Source organism: Diadema antillarum, unplaced genomic scaffold, assembly GCF_040938485.1.
Source record: "Diadema antillarum isolate AM-2024a unplaced genomic scaffold, OU_Dant_1.0 seq00000368_RagTag, whole genome shotgun sequence".
Taxonomy (NCBI): Eukaryota; Metazoa; Echinodermata; class Echinoidea; order Diadematoida; family Diadematidae; genus Diadema; species Diadema antillarum.
The window spans coordinates 1639051-1654652 of record NW_027271369.1 but is presented as its reverse complement, the minus strand read 5'-3'; the positions used below and the strand labels follow the sequence as shown (position 1 = coordinate 1654652).

Below are 15602 nucleotides of genomic sequence, written 5' to 3'. Positions count from 1 at the left end.
AAAAGTGGCTTGTACTGTAAGTGTAAGTATCAGCCTTCAAGGCTAGGTAAATACACTACAACAAAAGTCAAGCAAACAGTCAGAATAACGGGAACAGTTTAAGTTACCAACACCATAAACTTATTATGTACAGCCAAGAGTTGATCCAAGAGGGCATGACGAGATAAAAGTGTGGTACACAGATTAACTAATATTGCACATCATTTGGGATGACAGCTGATTTTAGAATCTTTACAAAAGCAATCAAAATGGCACAACTGTTATCATCATAACAGTGCCTGATATGTGAAGTATAATCAGCCCACATGCATGTTTATTGTGGGTCATAGCTTACACTGAAGGAGACACCTCAGTCACTAGATCTTTGCTAGTCTGCATGAACAATGTAAAGTGGCACTTTTATTATCAATAAGTAAACACATGCACATTTGCAATGCCCACCAGACACACATACACACACACTTAGGACTTGTCTTTATATTACATGGTGTGACACATCTATCATTCTAACCAAAGGGAGAGATGCTGTTGATCTATGGCAACATCTGCTTGCTTAACCTAATCATTACTCCTCTGATTATTCTGGATTATGTCAACATTATGCTAATAGCTAGTGGGTGAATGTGTGAAGAATGACTGCAAGCATTGTCTAGTGTGCAGTGCAAAGGGAATAGAATTATATTTACCAAACTGTGGGTTGTATTTTTCACTTCTATGCAATCTCTTTGCAGCACAGTTTGAAATCTTAAGAAATGGTTAAACATAATCAACAGGAAAATCTTCCTTGAGTTGTCATTTTATGAAAAATTGATAGATTTGTGTTTGTTTGTGTGTAATTTTGTCTGACTAATATAATTTCTGTTTAAGTCAGACTTCTCTACGAAGTGACACACCCCTCCATCTGACACGGGGGAAACCTTGTTGTGATGGGTGTGGTTTTTGCAGCTTTAGGAAATTGGTGGACCCATAGTAGTTACTGGAATGAATGGAGTACTACAACTGAGCTTTTCACACATTGGCATGAGGCTGAAAGAGCTGGCATAAAAGAATTACCCCTGGTAACCAAAATCCAACCCACATCTGATGGCATAAGTCACATGACCTCTCTAGAGAAAGGTCGTCATGACATCCTGAGCCTCCCAAGGGTTTGAGGAGAGATTGTTCTCCGTCTGGCTTCCCTCCCCTACCATACCCGCCACATGGATGTCTTCCGGATGAATGTCGTAGCTGCCCAGTGATGGGGCGGGGCGCTTGGGATTGGGCGGGGTGCTGGAAGGCGAGATGGTGTAGGAGTAGGAGGAGATCTCAGAGACGGGGGCCGGAGGATTGGACTTCAACCCTTCCGACAGCTCATTAAGAATCTTGTCGCTGGTATTGTCCTCATCTGAGTTGGGTTGGTTGAAGCCCATATTGTCTGCGCCGCCCTCGTGTGGCAGGGTGCTTTTTGGGACGACTGGAGGTGGAACCTTGATGGGCGTGCCATACCCCGCCTTGTCTCCCTTCTCCAGGGATTGGTGCCCACTGTCGGAGGAGCCTGGACGGGAGTCGGCCGGATTCATCTTCAGAAGGTGGACATTGTCGTAAGTGGACATGTCAGGTAGGTGACTATCGTACGGTGTGTTAGGGTCAAAGGTGCCTGTTGGGGACGTCGACTTGGAGGGGTAGGAAGGGGTGGACGACTCTGAGAAGGTGTAGGATTGGTCCTGAGGAGGAAAGAGAGAAATCATACCTTATCAATGTTGTCAAAGCAAGCTTTCTTTTGGATGGTGTGTAGACAATTTCCTAGCCAGTGCTATGCATGACAGTGCTTGCAAGAAATGCTAGAAATAACCATACGTTAACATTTACAGCCCAAATTAAATCAGGAATAAGAGAGCACAGAATAGATATGATGATGAAATATGCTTGACTATTTGACAAGAAATGCATTAATGAAGCAAATTTGGCTTTGTTGTTAGTTTGATTGAAGGAATGAAGTGAGAATTATTTGTTTTCACACAATCTTGGTTTTTCAATAGGAAGGACAGAACATAAAAAAATATAAATCTTTGCAACAACAACAAAAAAATATTGCATTTAGTTTGTAAATACATGAAATTGTCATATCAATGGAAAAATATCTTACCTTAACAGACTGAGAAATATGCACTGTTACATTAGGCATGTTTAGAATGGAATTTGTTACTTTCTACTACTGGACTCATTCAGAGAAATACATGTTTTTCTGAGACAGTATAAATTTTTGGACAATTTTTATACAACATTCGAGAAAGCAATACAGCATCAACTTACAAGACACGGTAAGCTGGAGAGGAAAATGGAGATCAGTTGATTGAGAGACAAGATGGCTAGAGCTGAAAGGTGATTTTATCCCAGGTTGAGTAATGTAAGGTCAAAGGTCAGAGGTCAGAGTTCACGGTGATTGCATCCAGATTGAATGGAGGAAGGTCGTAAGTCAGGGACAGCATTTTAGGTTAGAAGAGATTGCAAAGGGGCATTTTTAATCCAGGATTTCAGGAGAAAATGAGGTATTGTTGACATGGTTGCAATTGTGAGGATTGCAGATGATTTTAGATCAAAGAAAAAGATATTAATGAAGTACATATATATTCAAATGATGGGTATTAAGTAGTGAATATAAGTAACCAAGGTGCAGGTCAAAGGAGAAAATGGCATGGAGAGAAATGAGTATGCAAAAATAGTTAAGTAGATATTGACATGAGAGTGCAGTTAAGAAAGCAAGAAAATGAAAAGTAAAATCCAAGGATATCAAATAAGTCATATTTCAGCAGTTTCTCTATCTTAATTTACTGAAGCAGTGGTTTTTTTTTCAGCTGTACATATCAAGGTCTGTAATTTATTGATAATCAGTAACACAAGTTTTGGGAAATGAGTGTTTGACTTTCAAGGACTTTCTTGACTTGGAAGCACAGTAACACGGCAATATAAATCTGAATCAAGCCTCCAAGTATCTTAGAGCATTATACATTTTCTTTGCTTGTCCAAGGCATTTCAGTTAAATGATAAAATCAAGATACTTTGCAATTGCCTTTTCCTGAATGAAAACTATTTTGCAAAGAGACAACAGTCAGTCTTTATTTCTAAAAATGTCATTAGGACTCTATTCAAAACCGGTTTTCTTTAAAACATAAATTTGCTCTCTTCCACATTCTAAGTACCATAATCATTTTGAAACACTGAACAAAAGAACAAGACAAAAAGTATGAAATCATAGAGAAGCATCAGAAAAATCACAATGAGAATAAACTGGGATATCAGAACAGCAAAATGGAACTTTGAAATATTGCAAGAGTGAGAAAAGGCACATATGATAGATAAGATTCATGTCAATACTATCAAAAAAATTTAAAGCCATTTGTCATATTTTTTATCTCTCAAACAAATGACAAGTGACTTATCGTGTTTGTTCTGCTCATATTCAAATTGACTTAATGCATACCAACCACAAAGTCCAGTGGATGTCAAACAACAATCAACTTTTGTAATATACATGTACTTTCTCATACGGCAATATTTGTAAAAGAGGAAAATGAACCTGGGGTATGGTTTGCACCAATTTATTCCCATATGTCATACTGACTACAACCATGTTGTGGTTTTTACCCTGTAGTAGTATAAAATCATCAGAATTTATGAAGGATCAATGAAAGAATGATTTTGGGATTTAAAGCTTATAACCTCTAAAACAAAGCAATTTGTGAGTACGTGTTTATAGTCATTTCTTTAATGTCTCATGATGCGGGGCGATTTACATGCAATTAGGTCAATATTGTCCCCTCAAAGGGATATACAGCGTAGGTTTAACCCGTTGAAGACGAGTCCCGAAAATACTCGGGCAGGTGTCTGTGGGAAATGCATGTTACAGCAAAATCAGCCTGTTCTCAACGGGTTAAGGTCCCATAGCAAGGGCAAGGAAAGCGTTTGCATTGGTGCAGAAGCTTGATGTTGGGTTTTGGGTGTTTTATTTCATTTTTTTTTTTTTTTTTTTGCTTTGCTGTTTTCTTTTTGCTGGGAATGCAAGGGGAAAAGGGAGGATGAGAGCCCACCACCATACCTCATCTTTTACCATGTGAGGATTGGTCTTGGAGTGGTAGGATGACGACGGTGAAGCAACGTCCTTCTTGAGGTCTGGTTCATCATCCATTGACAGGGCGGGGTTGGTGTACCCCGATCCGGGGCTAAAGAAGCTTGATGGGGGATCATCACTACGGGTGTAGGCTGGAAGAGTCATATCGTTGCTGTAAGATGGCGACTCAAGTTCAGCACTACCTGGAATGGTGGCCATGGTGGCCCTAGTGAAATATAAAAAAGTTGCAACGAGCACATAAAGTCCAACAGAATGTGAGGTATATGCTAGAAAAGATATCTTCCACACTGTTTAATTATCTCAAAACTATGTTCTACCTTACCATTCCTTCTATCAAAAATCACTTTCTAAAAACATAAGTAAAGCACAAGACACTAAAGAGAGCAGGTTTTAATGATTTAAAACATGTTGTGTATCAAGTATTTGAAATACAGGTGCAAAGTGACTGCAAATGAAATGTTCAACAAGAACTGGCTTCCACTGCAGCATCTATGTTTTTAACAGATGTTTTCATAATGTTCATCACTTTCATGTGGGTACTCCTGAACATTTATAAGCACTAAAACAAAAGGGATGAAAAGGATTGCCTGTGTTTTCAGAAACTATCATAGATTTTTGTTTGTACTTGATTGTATACATGTTTAAGACATGACTGTTTGCCTGAAACCAACAAAGAGGTTCTTGGAAATGAGATCAATTACTTCATGAGTTGGTCCTCCGGCATGGTGCTGGTGCCAGCTAAGATACCATTAGCCAAGGCAGTCGCCTCCTCATCCTCTGGTCCAAACTCCAGGGTTCTCTCCTGTTGGTGTTACACACACACACACACACATTACAAGATGCACACAGTGAATTGATGATGGAGAAAGGACACATCACCATAGCAACACTGAACATGCATTTTTCAAGAGATGCAAGCCTGAGTTTTGGGCATATATGTATAAGCATGATGAATCAATGATCATAAATATCATTTTCTTTGTAATTCATGCAGTAGAGTTTTATTCATCCAAGAATAGCTCATCCAAATGGATTAGTAAGCCACCACAATATTAGTTCCAGAACCAAATAATATTCTCTTGATATAGATTATATGTGTGCAATGGTAAAAACAGAGGTAAAAACTCTTCTTGCCTAGATATATTTGAGTACATTTCTGTTCGCGGGTATATCAGTATTCTTCAAAGCATTTCCGTTGCAAAACATAAATTCATGCATACATTTGACAAACTGGAATGCATTAATAAAACCTCTTATGTAAGCATTGGTATACTAGTATGCATACAACATACTTCAGAATTCTAAAGGCCTGGTAAAATTATCTCAATTCTTTTTCTGATTCTGTCATCAATAACATCTTTTAACCTCTGAGCAGAAAAAAACAACAACAAAACAATCCCCACCCCTCTAGATATGATATATACCTGTGTTTCTCCGTCAAGTTGGTCATGATCCAAAAAGTTAGGTGTGCCACTGTGAGTTAATAGCAAATGGGTATAGTAATGTTTATTAGTATAAGTATATGATAGTAAATACAAAGCAGTTATATTCAGCATCATTTTGGGGTTACACGAACATGCAATATAACTCATGGATCATGAAATGGTAGGGATATGGGAATGTGGGAAAGCACAATCATGCAATACCACAGCCTGTAGTTAAATCATTCAAGTGATCCTATGACATATATATCCATGCTTCTCTCTCCCGCTCACATATATATATTTCATCCTTCTATTTCTCCCTTCTCGCTCTCTCTTCCTCTCTTTGTTTCCCTGGGTTTCCCCATTCCTTTTCTTCCCTTTGTTTTGATATAATGAAAATAAATTTATGAGCACTTCTCTCCCATGATATGTCAATGATATGTCTGAGATATGGAATAGATATTCATATAGTGATGTAAGATAGATATTCATACAAAAGATATGGGACAGATAATCATATAAAGATATAGGACATATGTTCATACGAAGATATAGGATAGATATTCCCATGACGATATGAAATAGATGTTCATATAACGTAACGACTGTGTGAATACTGATGAGTATATATGGATTAATATATTGTGATCACAGCACTCAAAAAAATTTCTGCTTACTTTGGGAAGATTTCATCTCCTCTGCAGCAATAAATGAAAACAATGCAAGGAAAACAAATAAGCTCAAGGATCTTCCAAGGTAATTACATAGACAGTTTACAGCTTCATAATCTTTAATTTGAATGAATTGAAAACAATTATACACCAACGGTCTTAAATTCTCTCACTACTTGTGTTTATGTTTGCAAGGTTTCTGAGTCTTCTAAAAGTAGATAAGATCAAATGCAAGTCTGCGAATGCGTAATGGGATTTGCTTGATTATAATCTTTATAATGCAAAGCATTCTAATCAAATGACAGAATCAAGGCAAACAAAAGCTAACAAGTCTCCAGCTTCCCATGGATACTACCAGACTCCCTTCATCACAAGTATCCAGCCACACCCCTCAAGAAATCCAGACAGCATGGATACCCATGGCCATGCAATAATGTATCAACTGTCAAACACATTAAGCAGCCTTGCAGTTGTTTTTTTTTTTTGTGGAAGTGAATTTTTGAGGAGTGAGATTGCTTAGCAACATTTGCAAGCTGGTAGTACAGATAGTATTGGAGTCCACAGTCTGCACATGCTATATATGGAACAGTTAGAAAGCAGAGCATTTAGACATTTTGTTGTCAAAAAGTGAAAAAAAAAATAACATTGTGAGGTGAGCAAATATTTGACAGAGTGACTGGGATGAAGGATTGGTTTTCTTTTACCCCTTGAGGAATGCTAGAACATTAACAGCACTAGATAATTCTATCAAGACAAACTGTGCCAAACTGTGCCCAGCATGCAGGAATGTATTCAGGATGTCATCAAATCACCATGTAATTAGAGAATTATTATTTCTAATTCAGTTTACAGGTAGTTCAAAATAGTACTAGACTGCAGCTGCCATTGAGTTTGATGCCTTAATTGTCGCATGCTACACAAAAACCCTTCCAATTTACTGACCTTTTTTTCTTTTTGAATCTCCCTTCTGTTTTTGTGGTTCTTTAAGAAATCAATAGAAGTTCCAAACTCCATTACCTTTCATCATATATGAATACTACTGACATTGGACATCAGAAAGTTGGAGGATTATTATTTTTTATATGTTTTGTTTTGTTTTGTTTTTGTCGAGACATCATTATGAAATCAAACTTGATCTCGACAGAAAATATGCTGTTACAACATATGAAAATGGAAACGATTAAAAAAATTCACTACAGGAACCATAAAGTCTACATCCTTTCCCTATCATGAATTAGCAATGTATACTTCCAAGTCCTGCAGCAATTTGAAAATTGTCAGACCTGATGTGCATTTTATCATCCTTTACACAAAGAATTATAAGTAAATTGAAATTAATTTGAAGATCAACTTTTTTAAGGTACTGTTCTTTGGCTTTGGGATGAGAAAGTTTCATAACAACAGAATTAAGACTTAGTCTGAAATAGCAAAGAAGAAGTTGTATGGGGAGAGAATTCTTCCTACTCACGGCTGAATAGACAGGTCATCTTGATAGTACACAGGGTTAGATCTGTAGAATGATGCAGAATACCAGTTTACCGGTAAATATTTCACTCTCTTTCAAAGCTTTCACTCATCTAAAACAGTTATCAACATGTTTTAATCATAGAAGTTGGGGATGTGCATTTTCTCACAAATAAGGCCAAAAACTGTCTACTGCATTTGTGTATTTATAGATAGTATATCACAACTGGCTTGTTGTATTTTCAATAAACTATTCATCATCAAAATCAGAAAAATTACTGTAAAGTGACAGTCCTTTTTCTGGGATGATAACTGTATGTTAATCATCATGTCATAGCAAGAGCTCACAGCCTGTTCAAGCACTATTGCCATAAAGCATTGGTCAGGGAAATAAAAGTGACTTTTAACATGTGATGTATAAATGATTTTGACACTCTACAATCAGGGAACTTTCACCCATCTGATCCAACCATTGTGAAAATAAGTATAAGGCAAAACATGTTCAAAGCACACAGCGCAGGCTATGAAAAACAAAAGATAATTGCACATCAATACAAAACTGAAAATCAACATACATGACAAATGAGGCAATAAAGAAGCCATAGCACATTGGAACAATGCCAACATATGTAGGCCATGCTGAAGAATATAAGATGCACACAATTGATAAGTCTGTGTGTGTAAAGCTGAAAATAAATCACATGGCACATAACATGCACAATTAGACAGGGGAACTGAAAGCAATGGTTTACAAAATGAAATAAATGAAAAGGTAAAACATTCTGCTGTGCATGGTAAGAGCAAAATACACTTTAATGAAACAGGGTGATGTCCTAAAAGGGACAAAGGAATATTTCATATTCCATGGCAGTTGATTTAATAAAAAGGATTTTTGTTATTTTTTTAATTATTATATTTATTTCATTATTATATTAATCTCTAGAGGATTGCTTTCTCTAGACATAAGTTGTAGCCATAAGTTGTCCCTTAGGTAACAAGGGATATTGCACTATTTGGTTCTTCTTTCATGAATTCATATAAATTTAATATGCAAGTAAATACAAAGAAAACAAATGTCTTCCCTTATGTTATAATCACATTATGTCACCAGTTTAAGAATAAATATGTCAGCATGGGTAGTTGGATTTGTCACTACACTGCAATATGTTCATGTTCCTTGTAAGAGTCTGAGTCAGTAGGCAAATATGGGTGAAGTAAGACATAAGAGGATTCATGAAAATGATGTATGATGCAATATCAAGCAAGATTTTAAAACACAACAAACAATCACAACAAACAATCATATTATAAATCAAATAAAACCAATCTCAAATGGTATACAAAGTGAAGTTTATGTAGTGAGTAAAGCATGTGTTGCATACAAACATCAAATTGTTTGTGAGTTTAAGTTCTATTCATTTCACAGATCATTGAAGTACATGTAGATACATTAGCAGTACAATCCACTAATATACCACATTCTTTTTGCTAGTGACAATGTTATATGCCTTCTAAATGATGTAATGTTAAAGGCAGAAAACACAACAATTCAAATGCAAAATAACCTAGGTATGAATGACTACAGAGAAAGTAAAGTATATAAGAAATAACACATACAGAAAGCAGAAACGCGGTGGCATAATAGAGTAGTTCTTAATTACGTGGGGCAACAAAGAGTGGCACAAAGAGAGAATAATACGACAAAGAAAGATTGACAGGTTGAGTGTCTATGCAAACCACGTATTATTTCACCCATGTATTTCAAATATAAAAGACTCTACTATCAAACATTTGTTCACAATCAATTCAATTAGACAATGGATTTTATCCCTTGATCCAAGAGTAACTCATTTCAATGAAATTATAGCCATCCTTCGAGTCAATCTGTCACAAATTTAATATCTAACCATGATTATTACCTATGACCCTCACCAGCTCTTGGCCAAAATCTGTCCAAAATTTTTGTATATTCTTGACAACTGTAAATGTTTTCATAAAATTACATCAAATACAGCTTCCCTTCAACAATACAAAAACACTGAAATTCAGGGCTAGAATATATATTGATTTTCAACCTTGGCAGCGACAGTATTTTGGCAAAACTCGGTTAGGTAAATAAGCCTGGCTCACCACTCTAGTTTACTATGCATGATGAATGCTGTCAGTTGTAGGTCTGTGCCATTTTAGTGAAAGTTCAGCATTCTATCCCAACCACTGACTTACAACTACTGCTGGATTTCACAAAATCTAATATGACTATTTTTCTCAGACTTGCTTTACCTTGTGCTATTCGTGCTGAAATATTTTACTAATATACTTCTGAAAAATAAGTTGGAATAGAACAAACTGAAGTCAAGACAGATGGACGAACATGCAAATAAGTGCAAACACATGTTGCCCTTGGCAACCATAGATGCAGAGGTATACATCTGTCAATATGATTCTCTACAAATGATGTGGTTTAAAAAACAAAGGAGAAAGAAGCAGATAGGGACTACAAAAGGGAACTTACGTGGAAGGCAAGAAAGCTTTGTCAGGACACTGGGCCCTGGGCGCAGAGGAGATAGTGAAGAGATGCAGAAAGCAGCATGAAATGACTAAAGGGCAAGTTTTATTTCACCCCTGTACAGGCCACGATAACATACAGAAATGTTTCCTTTTCTGAAATACACAACAACTTCTGATGTCTGTCTTTAACTCATAACAACCAACTATTGAACTATTGATTACTGATGAATGATTAGTACAGGAATGCTTCAGCAACAATGAAAGTACTGTATAGTACTGTGTGAGTTCAAAGTTATGAGAGAGTTTTGTAAGCCCAAGGCAGCTAATATTCACTGTCACTATGGTTACCATAAGACAGAAGTGCTTGCTTACTTGTAATGATAGGCCTAAGTTCACTTTCACCTTTTCCTCTACTTAACCCTATTCCAACTGGGGGGTGGGGGGTCAAATTGACCCCCCTTCGACATTTCGCGCCACGATTCCGCAACGCGCAAAGATTTTGCTGTGTCGTTTTATGACTTTTTTCATTGAAGTCTCCCGCATATTTTGAGACCAAATTTGCGATGTCCAGGTACACTGTTCCGAAGTTATGTAATGTTTTGCATATGCATGTCAACCCAAAAACAGCTCAAATTCATGATATCGTGTGCAAATCCAATGCAAATTGTGTTTTTTTGTTAAATTGATAAAAATTAGATTATTTCAACTTTAAACCATTGAAATTAATCAATTCTAATGTAGATAAGCTTGAAAAGTGCCTGCAACAAATTTTGGCAAAAAACCAATAGAAAACAAGAGGTCGAAAAAACAAAATACATAAGAAATCAACAAAACAATACAAATCAAAAGAAATTGATTTTGATTTTGCTATTTTTTACAAGAGAATTGTTTGATGTGTCTTGAGGAACTCTGACACAAAAGTCTAGGGATCCTTCAGTCATTCTAATGGAATTATAGATGAAAATATGATTTCATGCGTAAATTTTGCATAATTAATTTACTAAAAATAGAAAGCCAATATTTTTCTTTTGTATGACCATCTAATCTTGTAGTTAACATCCGGCTCTATCTTCAGGCAAAATTGTGCGGCGATCGCGCAATCGGCGGCCGAGATCTGAAGGGGGGGGGGGGGGGGTCAAATTGACCCCCCAGTAAAAACTTGGTCTCAAATAGCCCAGTTAGAATAGGGTTAACATGACAGTCAACTTTGCATATTTTTGTTGCCAAAATGGTAGCCACTGCTACTTTTAATATATGGAAGTTTTTCACTCATCCCCATTGTACACTCTATGCCAAAAAAAGTGTATCAAAATCCAAACATAAAAGTTAAAGTGAGTGCAAATAAAAAGCAAGGAAAGCTGGAATGCCAACTGAGGTAAATTAGTGTGAAATGAAGGAGGAAGGATGAATGGGTTTTATCTCAGGAAGATCAGGTCAAATTTACTGAAAATAACATAAGTATATAAAAGCAGTAGGTAGAAATGCACTGCAAGTGTCAAAGGAATAACAACAAAAAGCAATCTACTCAAAATTAAAGTATCATCAAAAACATGATGTTTTCATTGACAAAAATGTAGCAAAAAAAATATCATTTGAAATGGAAAAGAGTAATTCAAATTTGCATCACGTTTGCAAGAGAGGGGCTATTTTTACATTACACAACATGATACTAGCAAATATTGAGTCACTGGGCAAACGCTGATGCAAGCAAGCATAGTCCACTGTATAGCAAATATCCAGAAAGTTTTTCTTATTTTTTTTTGTCACAGTGACTGTTTTTCAATTTTATTTTTTTTTTTAGTCCTTTCATCTAGCTCTAACATCCAGGCAAGAAATCTGTAGTAACAGTATGTTTTGATCAAGTAATAGCTATTCCACTTTCAATCCTTCGTCAAATGAATGTGACACTATTTTGCATGTTTGCTTCCAGGATGGAAAAACAAAAACAAAAATACACAAACAAACCCCAAACGGAGTTAACTGTTAAAAGAGTCTGTCTTCATGCAATTAACATTATTGCACTTACATTTCCATGTCATCCCCATTTCCGTAAGGATTGAAGGAGTTGTAGAGAGCAGGCAGATACATTCTACCGGCCTTCTCTTTCTCCATCTCCCGTCTGAAGATTACGTGCGAGTGAGAGAAAGTTGAGTCACAAAAAGAGATGAGTCACAAGATTTCAGTGCAAGAAATACTCCACACGAAGTAAGGAATTGTTAGTGAATTGAAGGACATTACCAATTCAAAAAAGAAAAAAACAAAACAAATCTGTAAAAATAAACCATGAGATTTTACTGCAATAAGAGGGGACTGATCACAGAACTCCAAGTCACCAAGTTTTCGGGCAACCTTCCATTTTTTTTTCTGTTTTAGTATTATTACATTTACTTTGATATGGCCTGAAAGGTGCAAGTGAAGGAGTTACGTCTTTGTGCAAGTCCAATATGTAATCAAGGATTTAGTAAAACTTGCACTGTTTTCCTGCAAAAGGAAAACAATATACCAGGTACCATACATTTACATGTGTACAACATTAGCAGCACTTGTCCCAGTGAGTGACAGTGTTAACTTTGAGTGCATGTGATATCACAAACAGTGGTTGCTAAAATGATAATGAGAGTTGGGTCATTGTTGAAGATGGAGGGGTCAAAGGTCAATTGACATGCTCACTTCTTCCATGAAATGATGATGACGCTGATGGCGATGACTGCACAGATAAAGAGGACACAGGCGAGGCAGATCAGGGCGATGGCCTCCACAGAGGGCCCCTCTCCGGGCGTTAGGACAGGGGTAGTCACTGGGGGCAGTGGGGAGCGAATGCTGGTCACTGTTGTGTTGGGCACGATGTTTGAGTAGGCTGCATTGACAGTGCTGTTTTGTGAGAGAAGTAGCCTGCAGACATTTGACAGAAGAGAAAAACAAAAGCCAAATGTTATCATTACAAATGTATTGTATTATCATTGTTATCATTATTGTTATTATTATTATTATTATTATTATTATTATTATTATCATTATTATCATCATTATCATTATTATTATCATCATTATTATTGTTATTGTTATTAATATTATTATTATTATTATTATTATTATTATTATTATTATTATTATCATTATCATCATTATTATTATTATCATTATTATTGTTATTGTTATTAATATTATTATTATTATTATTATTATCATTATTATTACTATTATCATTATTATTATTATTATCATCATAATCATCATCATCATTATTTTTTTGTTTGCATTATTATGAGTTCTGGTAACATTGAAAATTAAGGAAGATTCAAAGGGCATCAAGGAAAATAATGCATAACAGGCAGCACAATACGTAGATTAAAGTAATTCTAGAATCATGGACACTTTCATATTTACCTTGTCAGAAGAAAATACGTATAAAAAATTACAGTTTTGTATTTCTAATATACATACTACTCAGTCAGACTGTAATATGCAGGCACACAACAATACATTTCAAGGCATTGCAAATATTCTGAAATCTCCCAATTTGACACTACTATGAAAAGAGAGTAAAACCTTACATCAACTAGAAATGTCGCTAAGGCGACTGGTATGCCTCCGCCATAATGCATGATTCTGCCAATAGGTCTATAGTACATGTGGACAATGTGTGATTACATTTTCACAAAATTGGAAAATATTAAAATGACAAGTTTCTCACAAATGTGTTGAATGTTCACCTACCTTGACCTAGATTTAATTGGATGAATAGGAGAGCATGTATTTGGGGATTTAAGGACTTTAACTTGACTTTGACCCATTCATAAGTTTATGCATTGAGTAATTTTTAAGGTATGGAGAAAAAGTGCAATTTCTGTATAGAAAAGTACATTGTAACCATTTTCATCTGGCCTTTGACCTTAAAATTCATGGGATAATCACTGTCAGGCAGAACATGCATAAATATGTAGTAAGTATCAAGATAACTTGAGCCACTTCCAAGATATGGAGGAAAAAGTTAGTTCAGCACTTTCCCTTGATCTTTGACCTTTTGACCTTTGAGGTAAACAAAAAAAGAAGAAAAAAAAGACAGTTTCCAGAGAATCTCTTTTAGGTTATACATGCATACACCAAGTGTAAAAAAAAAAAATAATAATCCTGCTGGCAGTGCATAAATATGAAGGAAATAGTGAAATTTTGAAGTGTTGCTGTTGACTTTTGACCCCTGACCTTTGACCCCATGAACCCTAAATTCTCTAAATAATAACTGCCAGTCAGTACATGTATACACGTATATACTATGTTCCATGAAGATACCTTGAACAATTTCCAAGGTACGGAGAAAAAAGTGAAGTTTTAATATTTTTACTTGACCTTTTGACCTTTGACCTTTGACCTCATGACGCCAAACTTTCACCAGAGAATCTTAATTGGGTAATACATGTATACACTAAGTTTCAAGAAAATATCTTCAGGCATTGAATAGATATGGTGGAAATAGTGAAATTTTACGTATTTGACCTTGACCTTTTGACCTTGAGCATGTGCACCCAAAAGTTGATAGGCACAACTTCACCCCCTAATACACATACATGTCTAGTTTCATTAGGATACCTCAAAAGGTTTTTTAGTTACGCTGTCCACAAAATTCATTACAGATGGAAGGACGGAAGGACGGACGGACGGACGGACGGACGGACAACCCGAAAACATAATGCCTCTGGCACCGCTTCGTGGCGGAGGCATAAAAACGAAATATAGGAATTGGCCCAGCAAATGTCAGTTACAACCAATTGCCCTCTTATGAATTGTTAAATACATTGTTGAGTTTGAATGAAGAACGCAAACTTAGCACATCATCCAACAAGTCAGAAATTATTAACCTGTTTAGGACGAGTCACAAGTATACTCAGACAAGTGTCTATGGGAAATGCGTGTTGTACCAAAATCAGTCCGTCAGTCAACAATTTGATATCAATACAGTATTATTCACCCAGGGTAGTCTCTCCAGTGAAGGGTTCTAACCATACCATTACCCCATCATCGGTAGGCACCCATGTATACACTGGGTCAAGAGGTACATTGTGGGCAAAACATCTTGTCTAAGGATGAAATGCACTACGCAGGATTCAAACTCAATCATGAGACTCACTCTACAATGCTGGAGCCACTCAAGGGGTTCCCTTCATCATTGATAGCGTGGAAAAGGACGTCTGATCCCGTGGGGTCCAGCCCGTTGCCCACCTCGCGTTGACCGACATCCTCAATGTGGACCACTGCCCCTAGGACTGTGGAGAGCTCCTGGGCAAGGATGTCCTCATGGAGGCGCATAGTGTCTGGGTCGATGTCACCTCCGAGGATGGCACGGTGTGAGTTGTCAATCATGGAAATCTAGGGTAGTGAAAATTGGAACCTCTAGGATAGCTAGCATGTCAATCTCATCTTACTTCATAC

At 36.5% G+C, this 15602-nt stretch overlaps 1 protein-coding gene across 1 annotated transcript in view; it reads right to left on the bottom strand.

Moving 5' to 3' along the window:
* Window positions 1-853: 853 nt before the first annotated feature.
* LOC139731362 (protocadherin-15-like) overlaps window positions 854-15602 on the bottom strand; it is a 30534-nt gene continuing 15785 nt past the window's right edge. The window contains exons 14-22 of the mRNA XM_071642254.1: window positions 15301-15539; window positions 12846-13067; window positions 12202-12294; window positions 7672-7713; window positions 6210-6230; window positions 5533-5581; window positions 4810-4910; window positions 4076-4313; window positions 854-1703 (exon numbers count right to left, since the gene is read on the bottom strand). Of these exons, the coding sequence (XP_071498355.1) occupies window positions 1107-1703; window positions 4076-4313; window positions 4810-4910; window positions 5533-5581; window positions 6210-6230; window positions 7672-7713; window positions 12202-12294; window positions 12846-13067; window positions 15301-15539 (1602 nt within the window). The 3' untranslated portion in view covers window positions 854-1106. The remainder of the gene's footprint in view (window positions 1704-4075; window positions 4314-4809; window positions 4911-5532; window positions 5582-6209; window positions 6231-7671; window positions 7714-12201; window positions 12295-12845; window positions 13068-15300; window positions 15540-15602) is intronic.